This window comes from Mytilus galloprovincialis, chromosome 1 (assembly GCF_965363235.1).
Source record: "Mytilus galloprovincialis chromosome 1, xbMytGall1.hap1.1, whole genome shotgun sequence".
Lineage (NCBI taxonomy): Eukaryota > Metazoa > Mollusca > Bivalvia > Mytilida > Mytilidae > Mytilus > Mytilus galloprovincialis.
The window spans coordinates 124,284,193-124,309,049 of NC_134838.1; the positions used below are offsets into that span (position 1 = coordinate 124,284,193).

A 24,857-nucleotide genomic window follows, 5' to 3' on the forward strand; every position below is an offset into this window, starting at 1 on the left:
TATGGAATACCCGAAAAAATCATAACCGTCATCCAACAGCTCTATGACGGTTTTATATGTCAAGTGAACCATGCAGAGACTCTGACAGATCCATTTCCTGTATCAACCGGTGTCAGACAAGGATGTTTACTTTCCCCTCTCCTTTTTCTAATAGTGATAGATTGGGTGAGTCGGAAATCGTACAATACTCCTTTAGGTATTAAATGGACATTACAGTCATGCCTTGAAGACCTGGACTTTGCAGACGATATCTGCCAGCTTTCCCATCGCCATGAAGACTCACAAAAGCAAGCAACCAACCTTGAAACAACTGCAAAACAAGTAGGACTATACATAAATACAAAAAAAGACAAAATCAATGAGGGTAAACACAAACCAATTTAACAAAAACAAAGTGAGAGATGCTGAAGTTAAAGATGTCAATGAGTTTACATATCTTGGAAGTGTCATAAGTACATCAGGAGGGACAGATGAAGACATCCAATCAAGAAAAAGAAAAGCTCAACAAGCCTTTGCTATCCTAATTTAAAACCAATCTGGAGGAGAAAAGCGCTCAGAACAAACACCAAAATCAGGATCTTCAATTCAAATGTAAAATCTATTTTTCTTTGTCAGAAACTTGGAGAATGACAGCTGCATCTACAAAACATTACAAGTTTTCATGAACATGCAGGTGCCTAAGAAACATCATTGGAATCAAGTGGCCAAACACAATCAGCAACAAAGAGTTATGGAAAAGGACAAGACAAGAGCCAATAGAAAGAACGATAACAAGAAGAAGATGGAAATGGATTGGACACACTCTTCGTAATGAAAGCAACACAAATGTAACAAGACAGGCACTAGAATGGAATCCTCAGGGCCATCGTAAAAGAGGGCGACCAAAATCCACCTGGCGCAGAGATTTAACATCTGATCTTCAGAAAATTGGAAAAACATGGGGTGAAGCAAAGAAACTAGCAAAGGACAGGAAAAGATGGAAAGCTACTGTGGTCTCCCTATGTCCCCCATGGGACGAAGTGGATTAAGTCAAGTAAGTCAACGTCATTACCTCCCCTGTAACTGTTTATGCCCTTATTTTCGCGACGTCAAACTATGACTTATCGGGAAAGATGTTTATCATTCAAACATAATTTAACTTAGCTCTCATTATATCTCTGTCATAAGTGATAAAATTAGTGTCTACGTGATTGCCAATCATCAATACTCGTAAAACCATGGAAATTAAAAAATACTTCCATGGACATTTGGTATAAACAATCATCTAGTAATTTTATTTCACAGTATCGTTTCTGTATCTGTATTGGTACGCCCTAAAAAGGTGAAGAGTGCCGTTGTTATGGGCCGTGTTCCTGTAGATCACTGTCTTGGATATCTCTACAGAATCGCAATGCACTACCTTATCAGGTAAGTTGGTTCATATTGATGATTGTTTCCACAAAAAATGAGTGTTCATAGGCGGATCCATGGGGGGCCCGGGCCCCCCCTTTCGTGGGAAAAATTTGGTTGATTATATAGGGAATCATTGAAGCATGACTGGAGCAGCCCCCTCCCCCCTTTTAGGTCAGTCAGCGGGCCCCACCCTTAGGAAAAGTTCTGGATCCGCCACTGGTGTTTATATTGTTTGAAAACAATTAAGACCGTCACATTTTTGTTTGGCTATGCCAATAGATAGAATACAAATAATTTTATAAGCAGCAAGATATGATAAACTGTTGGTTTTAAAAAATATATAACTGAAGCAAACATAAAAATATCTCTTTTAATTTAAAATAAAAGTAAGACCGAAACGACTTTTATTAAATTGCCGAAGTGTTACAGTGGTCTAGCCGACTAAAGCCAAACGGCCCTCAATGCCGGAATGTCTTGTTTCCGATAAAAGAAATAATAGATTTTATATTTTCAATCAAACGATATATTCCATTCAGTTTTTTAATCATACCAAGCTTACATGTAAATACATGCAGTATTTACATCAAAGCAATTTAAACAACAATCATGATTTTCTAATTATTCAACTAGAATTTGCTTTAAAATTGGCTGCGAACGTGTAGGGTGCGAAGGGACTTTGGGTGCGAACGTGTAGGGCGCGAACGGACTTTGGGTGCGAAAGTGTATTGGGCGCGAACGGACCTGATACCGTGTTTGTGTCAGTAAAATATTTGTATTTGTTTGAGAATAAAAGCAATATGATAATTGCATATTTTTTTTCGATCTGCGACTCTTTTTTCCCATTATCTTGCGAATAAAATTGGTTGTACTGAAATGTGTACGAGTATTTTTACTCGAGTCTCTTTCGCCCCTGTTTTACTCTTATTCAGAATTTTTGGGTTTTCAATCAGATTTGCACTTCAAGAACAAGGTAAAATGAATTGACTTCCGTTTCCGGCATTGGCTTTGCACATTACTCGAAATTTTTCAAGATAAAAAATTGTTAATACACAATGGGAGATCGATATAACATACATAGCCAGTTAGAACATTTGCAGTCTAAATACATTGGAACTGGCCATGCAGATACGAACAAATGGGAATGGATGACAAACCAACATCGAGACAGTAATGCATCTTACATGGGACACAATGATATGTTGAACTATTTTTCTCTTGCCGAAAATGAAGCGAAGGCGCGTGTGCGATTTAATTTGATGGAAAGAATGTTGCAGCCTTGCGGACCACCCCCCGAGAGACCAGAGGATTAACTAACCATCTCATATGATAGAGCTTGAAAATGTATGACAGACCTGACTTTTGAATTTTTCATTTAAAATGAACTTTGTCTTTGGTATATCCATCAGTTACAGAAGTATTTGACTATTTGTAGTGCAAGGATATATTCCTATGCAATTAAAACTTGAGATAATGTTTTTAACATTTCCAAACACTTGGGTTTTTTTTTTTGGAAAACTGCTTTATCCTGTTATCATGCTTATATAACCAATTGTCTTGAATTTACATTCAATTTTATACTTTCTTGTTCTATATTATCATGACTCATGTTTCATTCAGTAAATTCATCATCATGTCATTATTATAATAGTTTATTATTTAAAAAGTCAGTTCCATAGGTTGGGTATTCTTTATGTGCCTGTCCCAAGTCAGGAGCCTGTAGTTCAGTGGTGGTCTTTGGTTCATGTTTGTCATACATATGTATATGTTTTTGATATAAGGAAGATATAATACTAGTACATGTAAGTCAAAGATGTTGTAGTAAAGAGGTAAAAAATGAAACGTTACAACTGTTATATAAAAATGAACAAGATTTTGTATGATTGCCAATGAGACAACTCTCCATCAAAGACCAAATGACATACAAGTCTTCAACAATAAGCACAACCCATACATACCCTATAGTCGGCTATAAAAGGCCAAGAAATGACAAATGAAGAGCAATTCAAACACATCAAAAACACTTGCAGCTAAATTAATTTATATACACAACAATGAATGAAAAACAAATTTTATATATAGCAACTTGCAACCACTAGTTCGTTGGTGCCAAATCCTTCTATAACCTTGGACAGTGGTGTAAAAATAAGCATGTAATATAAGAACAAAATATAAAAAATAAATGAAAAATGTGTCCATGAGACACAGATGATGCCTCTGCACAGTTGCGCAATAGATATGTAAGAACTTGACCACATTTATTTTGTGTCAGAAACCTATATAATGTCAAAAATTTGATCACAAACTAAATCCAGACAGTATCAAGCTTGAATGTTGTGTCAAAATTTGCCCCAACTGTTCAGGGTTCGACCTCTGCGGTCGTATCAGGCTGCAAACAGCGAAGAATTTAATTCTATTTGTGAAGTGGCAGAACTCTAGAACAGTTAAAGTGACACCACCTATAATTCTAAATTATCTGTATTTTATGGTAACAAGCATTGTGCATAATTTCATAGCATTTGGTAGAGGCAAAATAAAGTTAAGAGAACAAAATTTATTCCGGGCAGAACTCCAAGCAATAAAAGTGTCACCCCAAAAAAATTCAAACTTGTTTTGTATTTTGTGGTAATAAGTAATGTGTAAGTTTCAAAAACTTAACTATAAACACTGAACCATTAAAATGAGGTCAAGGTCAGATGACACCTGCCAGTTGGACATGTACACCTTACAATCATTCCATACACCAAAAACCTTACAATCATTCCATACTTTTTTAAGAAGTCACTGAACCGTGAAATGATGTCAAGGTCGATGGACATATGACAGATGAAAACTCCATAACATAAGGCATCTTTATACAAAGTATGAAGGATCCAGGTGTTCTACCTTCTGAAATATTAAGCTGGATCACTATCCTTATGTCGAGCTTTCTGTTACAAAAGTTGCAGGCTCAACAAAAACTATGGCCATTTATCAGAAAATACTAAAAACAGTGACGGATCCAGACATTTTCATTACTGGGGGTGGCACTGACTACCCTAAGAGGGGCAAGCTCCAGTCATGCCTCAGTGATTCCCTATGTAATCAATCAAATTTTCAAGTCGAGTGAGGGTTTCAGCACAGACTGTATTAATTTGACTTGTAACAACAAGAGTGCATACACTGAAATGTCTTGCCTTCCTTACTAATCATTGATAATATGTTGATAGTCCTAACTGTCACATAAACTTAATATTAACCAAGAAAACTAAACATTGACCAATGAACCATGAAAATGAGGTCATTGTCAGATGAACCATGCCAGGCAGACATGTACAGCTAACAATTCTTTCTTCCATACAACAAATATAGTTGACCTATTGCAATTGCTTATAGTTAATAAAAACAGACGAACACACAAAAACTGAGCACTGAGCAATGAACCATGAAAATGAGGTCAAGGTCAAATAAAACCTGCACGACTGACATATAGATCATAAAATATTTACATAGTCATAACCAAATAAAGTTGACCTATTGCATATAGTGTTAGAAAAAAAGACCATAACTCAAAAACTAAACTTTGAACACTGAACCACGGAAATGAGGTCAAGGTCAGATGACACATGCCAGCTAGACATGTTCACCTTACAATCATTCCATATAGCAAATATAGTAGACCTATTGCATACAGTAGAAGAAAAACAGACCAAAACACAAAAACTTTTCTATAACCACTGAACCATGAAAAAGGGGGCAAGGTCAGATGACACCTGCCAGTTGGACATGTACACCTTACAGTCCATCCATACACCAAATATGCTTATAGTATCTGAGATATGGACGACCACAAAAACTTAACATTGTTCACTGATCCATGAAATGAGGTCAAGGTCAAGTGAAAACTGTCTGACAGGCATGAGGACCTTGCAAGGTACGCACATAACAAATATAGTTATCCTATTACTTATAATAAGAGGGAATTTTAACATTACATTACTGATCATTGATTTTAAGTTGATAGTCTTAAATCTAAAGCTTTACTAAAAGTATCACGTAAAATTAACATTGTCTATGAAAATGAGGCCAAAGCAGGTAAACCAAACTGGAAATGCACATAGGCGGATCCAGGGGGGAATCACTGAAGCATGACTGGAGCAGGTCTCCAAGCCAAAACGATTCATTGTAATATAAATAAGTTCTTCTTCATCACAACTTTTTTTAAGATATACCTTCACATATAACAAATATTATCATGGAAATAGTGTTTTATTCCATACAAAAATGAATACTCCAAAATGGTCATACATAAAACATTCCTCCTTAGACAACAACTACATAAACAGACATAAAACATTCATACATTTGACAGATACTCTTTTAAACAGCCTATCGATAGTTAATTAACAATTGAAATATATAAATAGTACTCCATGTAAGAATCAGGAAATGAAAAAGATATCTTAAATTTAAAGATGTGCTATTCAACTTGAATGTGTATGCAGTTAACTAATATTATCCTTTTCTTTAAGGTTTATACGGGAAAATAGAACATAACAAAGAAGTAGGTCTAGTAAGACCCCTTTTTGGCCCCAAAATATTGCAAATTTATAAAATTGTTAAGATGTAAACTTTTAGTTATTTATTGGACAGTAGAACGGTTCTGCTATATAAATATGGGCTGTTCTTGACAATACAATGCACATATATCTGGTACTAGCACCATTAAGTCATGCTAAATTACTGAAATCTTCACAATTCTAGCATTTTAGTTAAATTTTAAACGGTTTCCGTGTCAAACAAAAGTGGCCGCATTCGTGTTCATCCTAAATATATAAATGTAAGTTGTATTTGATGATAATACATAACATATATAAAGGTTGAGGATGAACACGGGTGCGGGCACTTTCATTTTTGACAAAAACCATCTGAAAAGTGACATTTTCAGCATATTTGGTAGATTTTTTGTATTTGAGATTGAATTGGATCGTTTTTAATGACTAAATTAGTAAAAATCTTTCACATTAATCAATTGAATCAAATGAAATAGACAATTAAGTGGTCAAAATCTTTCGTCAGATGAACCTGAAATTTGAGGCCAAAATCGGTCCTTACCAGACCTACTCCTTCTATATATAAACAAGGAATTATTTCAATCTGCCTTATTACAAAAGTCTACATATATTCATTAATCAGAAAAGGAATACACAGCCTGATTCTTAAATGAAGTGATACTTAACATTTGTGTCAAATTTATACACGGCAGATCTTTGAAACAATAAGATAATACTTCTTAAGGGCATACAATACAGTTACAGGGGAGGTAATGATGTTGCTAACGTAAAATGTTATTTTCGCGACTTCAAACTATTACATATCGGGAAAATATGCATTTTTCGACTATTTTTTATCATTCAAACTGATTTAATTTGAAAACGAGTGCATGGACCCCTATTTTTTAAAACAACATTTTGTTTCATTTTGCAGGGAGATTATGTGGACCAAATTTTATAAAACTGTAAATAGAGGAATTTTTTTTATTTTAAAATATACAGCAAACAAATACGATTTTTTCTTAATTCATGACCATTTGATAAATATGAGTTATTTCTGAATAAAAAATGCATATTTTTTTAGGATACTTATAAAATACAAAAATTAAAAATTATCTAACAAAAAACAATTTGTGTTTATCTTTTAAAACAAAAAAGTTATGGCTTTCTTTCGAAATAGAAAATACGGCCACAAATCCGAATTTTGAGCAAATATACAAAATTTCGACCTCATTTAACTAAAAAATAGCACATGAAGGTATATTTTTTATTACATATTTGATTTAAGCAGGCTAAAACTAGCCTATATGGAAATTTTCATCAAACTGTAAATATAGGATCAAAACTGTATCGTATGCCCTTAATCATTTTAATTCCAAGGTATAAATAAATTTTACTATTTTTTGCATAGTTAAGTTTTCAAACTGTACAACCTGATTTTTACTTGTATCTGTACAATTGAAATAATTGGTATAATTTATATCATTTAAATCTGAGGTTACTCTCTACCTTATATAAATTATAACAAGGTAATTTTAAGTGAACATATAAACAAATTTAAATAACCAGGAATTTTTCTAAACTTACTTTGTTATGAAACCACTCAAACATATGCAACAATTTTGGAAAGATAGATGCCTTGTAACAGCTAACTGGTAAATTCTTAGATAAAGATGTAAACATCACGCTATCCAATAACCCTGACATTGCAGGGTATCCAATACAGTATTTACGTTCTACCCATATATTATTAACCAAAACAAACATGTATTATGGAAAAGGATTGTGTATACTTTGAAAATTACAACAAAACCCAGATCAATGGCTGTCTTAACCAACATTCATAAATAATAAAAGGCAATTCAGGAAAATAGAAAAGTTTTGAAACCCTGGCATAAATATAGATGATGTCACAACAGCACAAGTGAATGTTTCTTACTGAAATCATTAAAGGTTATTAATCTTTTGGTTCCAAGAATTAACAAAAAGGTTAAGTGAGACACAGTAATCCACATCACCACAGAACTTGTGATAAATCCACAATGATGTTAGATGTAGCAGTGAATAACATTTGTGGAGTTAAATGAGACACACAGTAATCCACATCACCACAGAACTTGTGATTAATCCACAATGATGTTAGATGTAGCAGTGAATTACATTTGTGGAGTTAAATGAGACACACAGTAATCCACATCACCACAGAACTTGTGATTAATCCACAATGATGTTAGATGTAGCAGTGAATTACATTTGTGGAGTCAAGTGAGACACAGTAATCCACATAACTACAGAACTTATGGTAAATCCACAATGATGTTAGATGTAGCAGTGAATTACATTTGTGGAGTTAAGTGAGACACAGTAATCCACATAACTACAGAACTTGTGGTAAATCCACAATGATGTTAGATGTAGCAGTGAATTACATTTGTGGAGTTAAGTGAGACACAGTAATCCACATAACTACAGAACTTGTGGTAAATCCACAATGATGTTAGATGTAGCAGTGAATTACATTTGTGGAGTTAAGTGTGACACAGTAATCCACATAACTACAGAACTTGGGTTTAATCCACAATGATGTTAGATGTAGCAGTGAATTACATGTGGAGTTAAGTGTGACACAGTAATCCACATAACTACAGAACTTGGGTTTAATCCACAATGATGTTAGATGTAGCAGTGAACTACATTTTTGGAGTTAAGTGAGACACAGTAATCCACATACCTACAGAACTTGCGTTTAATCCACAATGATGTGTTAGATGTAGCATTGGTAACAGCTCTCTTCATGAAGGCATCTTTACAATATAAGATCAAAAGACAAGAATGAAAGCAAAAAAGTAATGCAATAACTTCAGTTAAATTTGACTAATTTGCCCAAGTAGGAAAACAGTATCTAATAAACTTGTTTTTGTATAATATCAACTCAGACAACGGAAGAGCAAAAGAATGATTGCACCCTGTCAATATCAGAAAACGCCTACTTCCCCAAGAACATCTTAATCATGGAATAGACAAACATAATAATGCCACATGAATTAAAGAGGCCCTTGGTGGAGTTTATCATTACCTGAAAACAGTAAACAAATCATATTATCCTAATATTATTAGATTCAAACTTCTTTGATTTATACAAGGCATTGAATTTGGCACTTTTATTAGGGCTGTTCAAGAATAAAACACATTGAGAGACATGAAAGGCACTTATTTGGACTCCTACCACCCATAGAATAATCTTTTTTTTTTTGTTACTTATAATACTTTAAAAATTCTTAAGAAAATGAAACATCCCTCCATTAATTTGTGCCTCCCATACTCCCACCAGGATTACGTTCGGAACAGTCCATATATCTATCTATTATTGATATCAATATTTTGAGAAGAAAAATATTTTGATTACAGTAATTATCTGTTTTTGATATAATGAATATCTAAAAAAAAAAGTGTTTTTTTTTATTACCAGTTCCTGATACCAAGCTTATTAGAAAGGATGTTTTTATAATTTGATTACTATGACAAAAATCTAAGGATTGTAATTAACAATTATCCCCCTTTATTGAGCCTCATAAATGCAATGATAATGTGATGTGTGATAATAACAATGTAATGTAATGCATGATATATATCAACAATGTAGTTTAATGAATGACATCAACAATGTATTGTAATGCATGACACCAACAATGTAATGTAATGCATGATATATAACAACAATGTAATGCATGACAACAAGAAAATAATGTAATGAATGATACTACATGTAACAATGTAATGTAATGGATGACACCAACAATGTAATGTAATCATGATACTAACAATGTAATTTGATGTGTGATATTAATACCCATCATATTTATATAAAAAAAGCCGATCATCTACAAAACATATTACAATTCCTAGACAAAAATCTCATACAAAAAATATACTATTATAAATACTAATTTGTATTGTTAAAAGGGTAGAACTTCTCTAATTTAATAATTCACTGTAGTATTCAATCCTATTTATGGACAATCTATGTCAATAAAGTATCAAATAATATCTATAGATACATAGCCTTTCATAAAATGGTAACATGTCTAGGACATTTAAGACTGAAATTTAAAAAAAAAAAATTAATGAGTTCTGAGTTTTATTTTTTGGAAAATAATGGCGGACTATAGAACAACAATTTACACAACAAAAGCCATTAGATGTAAAGGAGTTTTACTTTTTAATCTTAATTGACCAGGACTGCCCATCTTCATGCCAAAGGCCAGTTATTCTCTCCAGCTTCCCCCACCAATAAAAAGGGGCGGCCACAAAATAGCTAATAGTGCTAAAAGGGGATTTCAGACACCAAAATTCAATCAAGAGGTATAAATGTGGCCTTTACATACTTTATCAGGTACATGCAAGAACAAAGATTAGACAGCCAAAATTATTAATCTTGAAATATGTGAAACTCATTATATCTTTATGATGACTTTTATGATGTTTAATATATTCAGAAGCTTTAAAAGATTTTAAAAATATTAACCATGAAAACATTTCCCTTAACATAATTGTCCATGAGGTAGATGTCCCTCGTAACAGTTATAGATTTGCAGGTTTATATATATATTATTGCAGCGATAAATGACACAAAAATATCCAACATTAACAAACACCCACAATTCAACAATATCAATATACACATCTATAATCTATCAACCTCGTTAAGTTAGTGAACAGCTTATTTTTAAATCAGTAATGCAAGTTTCTTTGTTTATTGTTTAAGAAAGCACCAAATCTGATTGACTTCTACTTTCATATATGCATTTTAACTCTTTTAATCCTGGTCTTCCTCACTATCAAAATCTTCTTCACTAGAATCTTCATACTCTAAGTCTTCTTCAAATTTAGTGATTGGACGTTTTGGTTTGATCACTCGGTGTTTCTGAATAAATTTGGCTTCTTTCATTAGAAGTTCAGCATTAACTTCACTTTTAACTGCTTTAAACTCAGCAACCAAAGGAAAAATATGTTCAATAGCAGACTGTACATTGTCAACACATGGAGCTGAAATTAATAGAAAATATTCATTAGAAAGACTGCTTTTCTCTATACATACCAAAGCATTTACTTTGTATACTTCAAACTTTAAATATAGCTATAAAAGTCTACTTTCTCTTGAACAACTTAATAGGGAAGCTTTAGAATCAGAAAGGGGTTTAAATTTATGGAGTAAAAGTCTGTAAATATTCAATTGAACTATAAAGACTAGAGACATAAATATTCAATTGAGGAAGTTTCAGCAATGAAGAGACATGCTTCAAATATTCCAATTTGATCAAAACGCCTATAACTCTTAGTATCTTTTGCTTTATACGAAACTGACCTTTATTTGTGACAGCACAAGTTTAGGGCAGTTGTTAATTGGGCTTTAATGCAGTCAAAAACATGTTTAATATTTCGTTTATGTTCAATAAACTTAACAATAATGATTAAAACTAAACAAACTGTTATGTAAATAAAGATGCATATCACATTTAAAATTATTGTTTACCTCTAAAAAGGCTACTACTGTTAATATTTAATATACAGTAAAACCTGTATAAACCGGCCGGCTACGGGACTATGAAAAAGGGCCGGTTTGGACAGTGAGCCGGTTTATTCAGGTTTCCGTTTTGACCGGAAGTTAATGACTTGTGACGTCCGACATTTTGTATGTAAAAGTTCTCTCTGATTGTAAATTATATCCTATAAATTAAAATACTTTCACTTCGTTTTTCATTGTTTGCATTTGCATCATGATGCTCGCGTTGTTTGAATTGTAAAACGAGAGTTTCGATTTACTCCCATGATCAATAATTTAAAATGTTGGAATGGCCGATTAAAAAGCCAGAATATTATCAAAAGTAATTTCATCACTTTCGAAACGTTGTCGTACAGTGTACAATATCCATTGATTGTTGTCATCCGGGTGTTTTTTTATTATCAAGGTCATTTGTTTAGGGGTTCACAACAGGGAACCCAGGATTTCGAAATCACGATGTGAATTTCTTACTCCGCGATTTTAATTTGTTTATCCAAGTTAAAACGTAAGTTCAATCCGAGATATATTAGGTGTGTATTTTTGTTTAATTGACCCGTTTATAATGTTTTAATAAATAATACAGGTCACTACTGTACAATTGTAGGTTCACAGTTTGACACCTGACTAATTGATTATCACGAAAAGCCATATTGTATAAAGAAATATGTTTTGATTGCATATCGATCATTGAAATTAATTAGACAAACCGGTTTTGACAGGTAATAATTAATGTAATTAAGAGTATTGGGACTTCATAATTAGACCGGAATTCGGAATACACAGGGTCCGGTTTACAAAGGGTATTTTAACAAAGACTTTGAATGGAAAAATAAGGGACTTTCATTTTTGGCCGGAATGGACAGGAAACCGGTTTATTCAGGGTCCGGTTTAATCAGGTTTGACTGTATAAAGGTATTATTTGCCTGAAAATCGAGCTGCTAGCATTTTTGATCGGATACAAGTTCCTATAGAATACATCTAAATAGTGAGAGTTAAGTTTCCTGTTCTTAGCCATGTCAGCTGAGGGTCTGGATGTGGTTTACAGAATAAAAATAATGGGTCTAAAACCAAAGGATCCAAAAATATGGACTAAAAAAATAAACAATAGGGAATTACAGGATGATGATTATATATGGAAAATAGTCAATCATTTAAACATGTCAAAATGAATACAGATGAAGAAAAATAGCATAAAAAATACAAAATACAGAACACCCCCCCCCCCCCTTTTTATTTATGAAATCTGAAATGAGAAAAATTTTCTAATGGAGTTTGCAACAATAACTACTCATTTAAATACATCATAAAATATTAAAATGTAAAATAAAGTGCTTGTTATCACTGAATGGTAAAGATTGTTTTAATTTATCAGTTGATAGTAAAAGTGAATGTATAAAACAATGATTTAAGTTGATACAACTACTATTCTGGACAAAGAAAGATAACTCCAATTGAAAAATTTCTTGCTATTGCACAATATTGTGCAATTAGATATTTCTTGCTATTGCGCAATACTGTGCAATTGAAAATATTTGCTATTGCACAATACTGTGCAATTGAAGATTTCTTGCTATTGCGCAATACTGTGCAATTGAAAATTTCTTGCTATTGCACAATACTGTGCAATTGAAGATTTCTTGCTATTGTTGAATACTGTGCAATTGAAAATTTCTTGCTATTGCACAATACTTAATATAATAATTTTGGATCCTGATTTGAACCAACTTGAAAACTGGGCCCATAATCAAAAATCTAAGTACATGTTTGGATTCAGCATATCAAAAAAGCCAAAGAATTCAATTTTTGTTAAAATCAAACTTAGTTTTATTTTGGACCCTTTGGACTTTAATGTAGACAAATTTGAAAACAGGACCAAAAATTAAGAATCTACATACACAGTTAGATTTGGCATATCAAAGAACCCCAATTATTCAATTTTTGATGAAATCAAACAAAGTTTAATTTTGGACCCCGATTTAGACCAACTTGAAAACTGGACAAATAATCAAAAATCTAAGTACATTTTTAGATTCAGCATATCAAGGATTCAATTTTTATTACAAGAGGCTGTCACAACGACAGCAAACCGGATTTATTGACATTTATTTGTGTCCTGGCAATATCACAAGAACCATTACTGATGAATGGTGAAAGTGAAAATCGTCAATATCAAATTTGACCTCCATTTTGTCATCAGTGTCAACATATTAAAATTTGAAAAGCTTAGATTGAATGGTTCATGAGTAAATGCAACAACGTGAATGGAAACACCATTTTACGATCTTTAAAGAACCATAACTCTTGAACGGTAAAAGTCAAAATCGTCATTATTGAACTTGACCTCTATTTTGTCATCAGTAACAACATATTAAAATTTCAAAAGCTTTGGTTGAATGGTTCATGAGAAAATGCACGGACACAACGGGAAACACCATTTTTCAATCTTTCAAGAACCATAACTCCTGAACGGTAAAAGTCAAAATCGTCATTATTGAACTTGACCTCCATTTTGTCATCAGTAACAGCATATTAAAATTTCGGAAGCTTTGATAGAACAGTTCATGCATAAATGCACGGACACGACTGGAAACTCCATTTTTCAATCTTTCAAGAACCGTAACTCCTGAACGGTAAAAGTCAAAATCGTCATTTTTAAACTTGACCTCCATTCTGTCATCAGTAACAACATATTAAAATTTGGGAAGCTTTGGTAGAACAGTTCATGCGTAAATGCATGGACACGACTGGAAACTCCATTTTTCAATCTTTCAAGAACCATAACTCCTGAACGGTAAAAGTCAAAGTCGCCATTATTAAACTTGACCTTCGTATAGTTGTCAGTAATAACATATTAAAATTTCAAAAGCTTTGGTTGAACGGTTCACGAGTTAATGCACGGACAACATTTGATTGCCGCCCGCCTGCCCGCCGTACATCCCCAAATCAATAACCAACATTTTTGTCACAAAAATCCGGTTAAAAATCAAACTAAGTTTAATTTTGGACCCTTTGGACCATAATGTAGACAAATTTAAAAACAGGACCAAAAATTAAGAATCTACATACACAGTTAGATTTGGCATATCAAAGAACCCCAATTATTCAGTTTTTGATGAAATCAAACAAAGTTCAATTTTGGACCCTTTGGGCCCCTTATTCCTGAATAATGCTTATTTGGGCTTCTTTTTGGCCCCTAATACCCAATATGTTGGGACCAAAACTCCCAAAATCAATACCAACCTTCCTTTTGTGGTCATAAACCTTGTGTTAAAATTTCATAGATTTCTATTCACTTTTACTAAAGTTAGAGTGCGAAAACTAAAAAGTATTCGGACAACAACGATGACGACGCAGACGACGACGCCAACATCATACCAATATACGACCAAAATTTTTTCAATTTTTGCGGTCATATAAAAATTGTATTACAAATTCTTGAGATTGTGTTACAGAAAACTTGAACACTTCAAAAACATACTTTAAATTGGCAAGTTTTAGATGCTGCACAACAAATGGTACATACCTGTCATGACCTGCATTGGAGAAAAATCTCAGGTCATAACGCGGATGAACTATTCTACAGCTGAATTTAATATTGGGGGAAATTTCTTTATATTTTAAATCCAAGTTTCCAAAATATGTTCACATGGTGAATTACTCATTGAAAATTGGCTTTAATTTAATTTTTCATTGCATTTTAAAGTCATTGACATATTAATGTGTTTAATATACTCTATCATCGTATACCCTCTCCATGCTCTCCTTGTTTCATTCAAAGTATTTAACAAGAATGTGTCCATAGTACACGGATGCCCCACCTGCATTATCATTTTCTATGTTCAGTAGACCATGAAGTTGGAGTCAAAACTCTAATTTGGCAATTGAATTAGAAAGATCATATCATAGGGAACATGTGTACTAAGTTTGAAGTTGATTGGACTTCAACTTCATCAAAAACTACCTTGACCAAAAACTTTAACCTGAAACTTGCACTATTATTTTCTATGTTCAGTGGACCGTAAAGTTAGGGTCAAAACTTTAATTTGGAATTAAAATTAGAAAGATCATATCATAGGGAACATGTGTACTAAGTTTCAAGTTGATTAGACTTCAACTTCTTCAAAAACTACCTTGACCAAAAACTTTAACCTGAAGCGAACGGACGAACGGAGGTACAGACGGACAGAGGCACAGACCAGAAAACATAATGCCCCTCTACTATCGTAGGTGGGGCATAAAAATAAATTCTCTTGCTACAGTTCTGATTTTCTCATCATTAATCACTGTAGAACTTTTATTTCTCAGAAAAAATCGTTCTGCTGACTGGAATTATTATGATGATGGGAATTTTAACGACCTTGACTGGCTATATAGCCTTAGCATGGTCAATTGGAAATATTACTAACAAATGGAAGTTTTTTACGACCTTGACTGGCTATACAGCCCTTGCATGGTCGATGGAAATATTACTTGAGAGCAATTATTATAGTGTAACATAATAATTAGGCATTCAAAGGAAGTGAAGATAAAAAAAACACTTTGAAAACATTATTTGAATAGTTCTAAATTTAAAGTAGAAAAATAAAAGAATGTAATATTCTGATATGTATTTGAATTCAATTCCTTTTAATAAGTGAAGCCATGCTTAATTTTGAACTTCTTATCTAGAAAGAATAACGAATTTGCCAGTATTTCAAAGGAATATCACCTAAGAAATCAGTCTAAATGATCAAGAATCCAGGTGTAAGCAGATTATTTTCCTAATTTACGGGTTACTTGACGACCTGGCAGGCATTTAAAAAATCCCAAGGAATAAGGGTGAAATTCTTCGGTGTGACCTGAAGGATACGTTTGGGTCAGTTGACTAGTATGATGGTATAATTTAGGAAGGTAATTTAATTTTATAAAAGGTAATATTGTGTAAAACTTCTTAAAGATCTGTAATATCTCAAGAGACTGCAAATAAGGAGTACCCGGTACACATACCTGTAACAGTTATACTTCCAGTAGTAAAGATTTTCAGAGTGGCCTTTGGTTCTTTTATTCTGTATGTTGCCCCAGGATGCAGTTCTGGTTCATAACTGAAAATCAACAATTACATAAAAGTTGAAGTACAAAATTCAGGTAATTGAAGTATAATGTCATATAATAGATGGTAAGTTGTATCAACAAGTGTATGTTAAACATACACTGTAGAAACATTAATTTTTGTGGGGTTAAAATTTGAGGTTTTGTCTCTACACAAGATTTCATGGGGATTTAGTTTGGTGGTTTCCTTAAATGTAAGTGGTATTATATGGAGGTTAAATTTTCGTGGGGGTTTTAATTTCGTGGATAAATTCTTTCCACGAAAAAAACGAAATTAATCCTTCACAAATATTTCTGCTTTTACAGTAAATAAAACAAAAATAAGTTGTAAAAGAATTAAAAAAATAATTTAATGAGTATTTTTATGTTTGTTAAGATGTCATCAGTGTATATGTTTATATTAATATTTCTGTCAATTTGTGCTTTACTGTACTGTTTCCAAACATGTGTTTGACCAATGCATAGATAGGAAAGATTGAACTAAAAATCTACTGGTAGTTAGGAAGGAATTACGTATTTGTATCAAACTAATTCTATGTTAATTTTGACAAAGTCAATTAACTATGACTGAGGGGGCAGGGCCAAATAATCTCTATGGAAATGAGATGTGCAAATGCTTATACACCTTCCTACCAAATATCATTTACCTACCACCAGTGTCTAATACATTGTTGAAGTCACAGCATTTTTGACTCTATTTTTAAGGATAGACAATAAACCTCTGTTACATCTGAATTTCAATTTTGCATTACCTAATGGAAATAAATACCTGACTTCTCTTGGATATTTTCTCGCCATATCTGCCACTTTGATTTTAAATGGCATAGAACATGTTCCTAGTACATTTACAACTTTAAAATTAGTAAACTTGACATCAAAACCTATCCTTTGTAATTGTCTGGCAAATTTTCTGGCAGCTATTTTTGCATATGGTTCACTGAAATTAAAACAGGATATAAATTAAAATTTATTTCACAAATTCCTTTTTTCTTGAATGTTAACAAATATCAGTCTAAACATAATATTTAAACAGAAGATACAGATATTTTTTATAAAGTCGTATCCCTTTTATGTTGACTACATTGACAAAAGCACTAACATTTAGTAGTTCAATTAAGTTCCAATGCTGACAAAGAATTATTAATATCATTGGCTACTGCATTGACTTTGACTTGTTAGATTGTGTGTATACATTTAACTTTTTGGGGCTACTTGAGTAATCATGAATCATTATTGTTGATGATCTTACCATAGTTTAATGAAACAAAGTCTAAACATGAAGATTAAAAAGATACAAACTGTCCCTAAAAACCCAATGAAAATGTGTCTGTATTCAGTAAAGATGCACACCTTTTTAAAAATAGGAAGGTGTCTGACCTAGACAAAATAGGGAGGTGTCTGACCTAGACAAAATAGGAAGGTGTCTGACCTGGACAAAATAGGAAGGTGTCTGACCTAGACAAAATAGGAAGGTGTCTGACCTAGACAAAATAGGGAGGTGTCTGACCTAGACAAAATAGGAAGGTGTCTGACCTGGACAAAATAGGGAGGTGTCTGACCTGGACAAAATAGGAAGGTGTCTGACCTAGACAAAATAGGAAGGTGTCTGACCTAGACAAAATAGGGAGGTGTCTGACCTAGACAAAATAGGAAGGTGTCTGACCTGGACAAAATAGGGAGGTGTCTGACCTGGACAAAATAGGAAGGTGTCTGACCTGGACAAAATAGGAAGGTGTCTGACCTAGACAAAATAGGAAGGTGTCTGACCTAGACAAAATAGGAAGGTGTCTGACCTAGACAAAATAGGAAGGTGTCTGACCTAGACCAAAAACATAATGCTCCTCTCTACTTGGTAAGTTACTTAGTCAAAGTTAATAAACAAATGCCCATAGTTTGTATGCACTATAATCCACAAAATGTTTATTTACATTGAACATGTTACCTGTATGTCTGTTTCAATTGGTCCAAAGGTTACCTAAATACATGTACATATGAACACATCTAATCCCTTTTACCATAACAGTTAGGGGAATTGATGGTTGGGTACATATTGTATATATACATGTCTTTTAAGTTTTACATTACCTGGTAGCACCTGTACAAGTTATCTTTCCTGAAGACCAAATACTGGCAGTTGTGTATGGTCTCCTTATCCTCATATTGCACATCTGAAATAATCCATTAACATTTTATATAATTCTTTAAATCAGTACATCTGAAAATCTATAACTCTATTTACATATTACAATGTATTATGAATAAATAAACAAACAAAACAAATTAATTTGAGCTCTATCAGCTGGTTAATAAAAAAAGCACATTTTTTTTTTAAAAACATTTACATAAAGACAGTGATACAGTCACGGCAAAAAGATAATACATATTGTAGCTGTTTCTTAGATAACTGTTAAAGGTCAAAGGAAGGATAAAACAGTTTGCAACACTTTTTAACGTATGATGAAGCACAGACATACAAAACTGTTAATCTACTGATAAAAAGTTTGCCAGTTCATGAAATTATCTTGATAAATCTTATATAACATGATAGGTGAGGGTAGTAATGCCCCTTACCGTCAGGCATCAAATGGTCATTTTCAGCTACTGCTAGCGTTAAATTGTTTAAAATTTTACCGTGAATCGTCAAAATATCCTTACCGTAATTTTTTGTCAAAATTAGTTGGTTTTTTCCATCTTAAATTACTTAATTCCACATAACATGATAAATAAAGATGGGTTCAACTACATAACAAATTTGTTAGACTTGGTGATACATGTATGTGCATATTTGCAGCTATAGAACCTCTTCAGTTCTTCAACTAACTTTCAATTGTTTTGGTCTGAAAGGACTTTTGTGATACATGTAATGATAGATCTTTGTGTCTTTCTTAACTAAGCCATCCCTATTGAGTATATATATTGTCCCAATGGGATATGATTTTTAGTGTTAAAAATAATCAGTGTCCACTGTCCTCATAATTTATTAATTCTAAAACTAAAGGCATATGGGTTATCTGAAACAGCTTTAAACTTGATAGACAGCTATTTAAGTAAAAGAAAACCAGGTGTTAAAGTTGGTATAGATACAAGTACCTGGAAAGATATATATAAAGGTGTGCCGCAAGGCTCTATATTAGGACCTGTACTTTTTAATATTTTCTTGAATGACATTTTTCATTTTGTTTCAAGCAGTTCATTTTATAATTATGCAGATGACAATACTTTGTCATATTCACACTCTGATATAGACACTGTGGTAAATATTTTAGAAAAAGAAAGCTTAGAGCTAATAAATTGGTTCAGTCCAAATCATATGAAGGCCAACCCTGACAAGTTTCAGGCAATAGCCATAGGCAAGAAAACTGAAAATGAAAACATTTCATTTAATTTAGATGGTAATATTATACATTGTGAAAAAGAAGTGAAATTACTTGGTGTAACAATTAACTATCAACTTAACCCTTTCAACGCTATACACAGCATATGCCGCGATGACGTTCCCCATCCGCCACTGTTAATCACAGCATATGTCGCGATGACAATGGATTTTTCATCCAGATTCTCAAACCATTCCGTTCTCATTCGGGTCCTCTCTAATTTTTCCTCCTATGAATTGAGGATATAATACAAGTTCCCGTTTGCACTTGAAATCCCGGTTATTTTTATTGTAAAATCATGCAGCAGAAGGAAAATAAAAACAAATATTTTGACAAATGCAAATGGCGGAAATCAGAAAAGACGCTGTAAATATGAAAATATTTCAGCATTTCTATTGCAAAACCGACAACGAGGATTAGTTAAAAGGTTTCATGTTATCTTAACGTGTTTATTACATTCATTCGTGTGGGAAATATGATTTGATCGATCTTATCGAGACGTAGAAAAAGTGGGAAAACTGAGGTTGACTGAAATTTTTTAGGACGGAGCCACTAATTTACGCCATGATTACATTATACGTTGTGTATGGTGCACTACGCTACGGAATTGAGCAACTGGTGTCTTCTTTATTATATGGAAGATAAAACAACAACTTAAATTAAGAGTAAAAGTCGTTTTTATTCAAAATTTAACACAAATACAATAATTTACATCTTTTACCTGATAATTACCTGAAAATGCAGGTAGCCTGATGAAAATTTTAATAAAATAATTGCATAACATTACAGTTCATGCTCTTCTGAGCATTTTTCATGCAGTAACTTTGTCTGTATCTTTTATAATTAAAAAGATACAGCAGTTTTAAAAGGAATTTAACAAAAAAGAATGCAGCAGCAGCAGCCATTTTTCATTTTTTTGGTGCAGCGTTGAAAGGGTTAAGTTTGATGCCCATATTTCTAATATTTGTAAAAAGGCATCAAGACAATTACATGTACTTAAATGTATTGGTAAACATTTAACAAAATTAGGTAGACTTACTATATATAATTCATTTATCATGTCAAATTTGAATTATTGTCCTGTAATATGGCACTTCTGTGGTGATTGTAATACATGTACCAGAAAAATAGAGAAAACACAGGAGCGTGCCCTAAGATTTATATATGAAGACTATTGTAGTACTTATCAACAACTGTTAATTAAATCAAAATTACCAAGTTTCAAAATCAGAAGAATTAGAATGATAGCAATAGAGGTATATAAAATTATTAATAAACAATGTCCATTATATCTACATGAACTTATTAAAATAAAAAAATGTAATTACTCTTTTAGAAATTAAAGAACCTTAGTGAGCACGCTCACATACACCACGTCCCCACATTGTCATTGGAGAAATTAAATAAGTATAAGAAAAAAAAATTGTATATGAAAAAATATTGAATAATAATTTCCTGTCAATATACACATCTACATAGTATGTCCTTATTATCTACAAAATTTCATGAAATTCTGTTGTGTGTTTTCAGGGGAGTTGAGATGACAAACTGTTGCAGAAGTACATTGAAGCAAATAAGTTCAAAGGGGCGTAACTCCTAGAAATAAAATTGAATCGTAATTTCCCGTCGATATGCACAACTACATAGTATGTCCTTATTATCTGAAAAGGTTTCATGAAATTCTGTTGTGTAGTTTCAGAGGAGTTGCGATGACAAACTGTTGCAGTAGTACATTGAAGCAAATAAGTTCAAAGGGGCGTAACTCCTAGTAATAAAATTGAATCGTAATTTCCCGTCGATATGCACAACTACATAGTATGTCCTTATTATCTGAAAAGGTTTCGTGAAATTCTGTTGTGTGGTTTGAGAGTTGCGATGACAAACTGTAGCAGTAGTACATTAAAGTAAATAAGTTCAAAGGGGCGTAACTCCTAGGAAAATAAAATCACAATTTCCCGTCGATATGCACAACTACATAGTATGTCCTTATTATCTGAAAAGGTTTCGTGAAATTCTGTTGTGTGGTTTGAGAGGAGTTGCGATGACAAGAAACAGTACTGACGGACGGGTCAAAAACATTATACCCTCCACAACTTCGTTGCGTGGGGTATAATAACAACATAGCAGATATACCCAGGGCAAGGACAACTACCCATGGGCTACACTCATTTAGATACATACTTGCCAACCTCTGACAATGGGAAATCATGTCATGACATGACATGACATGTCAAAAAGCGTGTGAAAACGTATGACGCAGATGAATGTGGTAATGTTCATAATTTCACATACAAATTTGTTAATATAAAAAACAATATATATTCTACTGTTAACTTTTATTGTAAAGCACCACCACTAGGTACATATTCAAAACAACTGCCAGCTACATTTATTTGATAGCAGCACACAATATAAATGTAACATAGTCAAGTTCTGATCAGAATTATGTGTCAATTTCTTTATATAAATTGAAAATGCTCTCCAACAGTAGGAATTGATATTTGACTGAATTACATGAAGCTTCATCAAGATTTGAAAGAATGTCATAATGTCTTTTTTTATTTGGCAATTTAAAATGTCATCCATTATCTCTGCCATTGCTTCCATTGCTATTGCCTGGTCAAAACTGGGTAGTTCATCAGAAGATAGCTGGTACTATGAGAGCTAATCCAATAGTTCTATGATATTTTCTTTCCCATGGCCTGTAGAAATCTGTTGGCTAGATTTGAAACTGAAATTGAAAAAGGAAAATGTTTTATAAATTTGATTTCCGTTAGATAAACATTTTTAATGCTTATTCAAATAGCTACATTGTATTTCTCCTCTCACATATAATGTTTTTTATCATTGCATCATAGAATGCACAAATTATGCATTACTTGTCACTCGATCATTTTAACTCGAACTAAAAAAATATAATTTATAAATTTTGAATCTTGCTGTACACATCGTTTTGGCTTAACAATCTGCGCTTTCGACGATGGTACAGGCCCTGAAAGTGACCTCTTTCTGTATACATTTCCTCTATAAAGTGATCTTGAAAGAAAGTCACAAAATTGTTAAAAACTAATCACAAACTACTTACCTTTTACTGTTTCAAGTGTTTGTCCATATAGAAAAATAAACAATATGGCAGGTAAACAATTACTTCGAATTTTTCTGTCTTTATCGACGAATAAGGAAAAAAACAGAGAATAGCGATATCACTAACGACCAAAAAATGAAAAGAACGAAAAAGCGTTTAAAGTGGTGAAAAGCGTGTACACGCCATGTGACAAAATCCTTGCGTGTAAACGGTTGAAAAAGCGTGTATTATACGCGAATATCATGTCACTTGGCATGTATGTTTAGATATGCAGGAGCCAAACTCTGGAACGAACTGCCAAATAAGATGAGGGAAGAAATGCCATTGGGTCAGTTTAAAAGTTTGGTTGGTAATTAGGAAGGCAGTTTGTGTCAGTGTTACTCCTGCAGATCTCAATGAGCTGTAGATCAGTTTATTTATTTATCTTGTATACTCTGGCTTTTAAATTATAAGGCATAATTTTTTATTTGTGTTCTTAATGCTTGAATTACTTTTAGAGCTTTATAAAAGCTATTGCATGAATGTTAGTTTATCTGCATTTTATGTTTGCTTATTTGCTTTAATTGTGCTTATTAATTGCTGTGCTTCATGTGCTTGATAACATTATTTATTTTGCATGATGTGATTTATGTTTTATGTGTTTTATGTATTGTGCTTGTCATATATGTATGTTTTATGAAAGAACTATCTCAATTGAAACGAGACCATTTGGAGAATATGTTTGAACAGATATGTTTGAACTTGTTCGACAAACTCTCAATTGTTTTGGTTCTGAAGGACTTTGGTGATACATTGTAATGACAGATCTTTATGTCTTTTAGTCAGTGCCCACTTTCTGTTTTATGCATAAACTGTCTCAATTGAAACGAGACCATTTGGAGAGAGGGACATAGGACATTGTGAATTTACTTTGTGATGATCATTCATTCCAGCAAAATGCATTAATTGTATAACATTGAATCATGTAAATACATACACCCTGTTCTCTTTTGTACTCAACATTAACACCTTCCATCGCAACAGTTCTCAAGTTCAAATGGCACCTTGTACTAAAAGTACACACTACATTGTTTATAATGATGTCAATACATGGAGTGTCATCCTCAGCTTCTTCAACTTCGGTCTCTACACCATTTTGATTGTTATTTGTGCTATTCTCTACCTTCAGTGAACTAGGATCCAATAAAGGGACCGCCCCTTCTATTTGGACGTCTGTCATTTTTAACAGATCATTAAAACACATATAACTGCACAATCATCATAAAGTTATTAATAATCTATTGTCCATTTGTGTTTTGTTGACAAAAGTGGTTGTAGAAGGTTATGGGATTTCGTTTTTCCGTAACTTTTTCATGTCAAGCAGGCCTTATATATGTTTTGAGCAGGACATAACTCCAGTTGTATGACTGAATCCTTATAATTGCATTAACAGGCAACTCTTATATCTTTTTCTATCAGACGAATTTTCAGCATTTGCAACAGCAGCCATGCTTTCCGGTTTTTTAACTACCCAATCAAATTCCGTTGCTACTGAAAGGGAGACAATCATAGAATAAAAGAAAATTTTGCGGGAATTTTCAAAGTTTTTTTTTTAATTTAATATAAATCTTTAAAGGGGCTGCATGTTCACCGATTTGACTAAAATTCTCATATTTCATTTATAATCATGTAATACATTCATCCTAATTATAAAAAGTCTAAAATAAACAATGTACAGGGGATGGGCTCGACTAAAAAAACTATGTAGCTTAATTTCGGCGGTGTGTATCTAAGTCTTGACCGCACAGGCACTTGTCTCAGAAACAAAAAATATTCTGAGACAAGTC

The 24,857-nt window shown here is 32.9% G+C and overlaps 1 protein-coding gene across 1 annotated transcript; it reads right to left on the reverse strand.

The window, feature by feature from the left end:
• Positions 1-5,618: 5,618 nt before the first annotated feature.
• On the reverse strand, positions 5,619-24,543 carry LOC143056994 (TATA box-binding protein-like 1). Its single transcript, XM_076230217.1, has 5 exons — positions 24,008-24,543; positions 18,658-18,740; positions 17,342-17,509; positions 16,471-16,565; positions 5,619-10,967 (listed from the first exon to the last, which is right to left on the reverse strand). The coding sequence occupies exons 1-5, from the start codon at positions 24,272-24,274 to the stop codon at positions 10,738-10,740; spliced, it is 843 nt and encodes a 280-aa protein (XP_076086332.1). The 5' UTR covers positions 24,275-24,543; the 3' UTR covers positions 5,619-10,737.
• Positions 24,544-24,857: the final 314 nt, after the last annotated feature.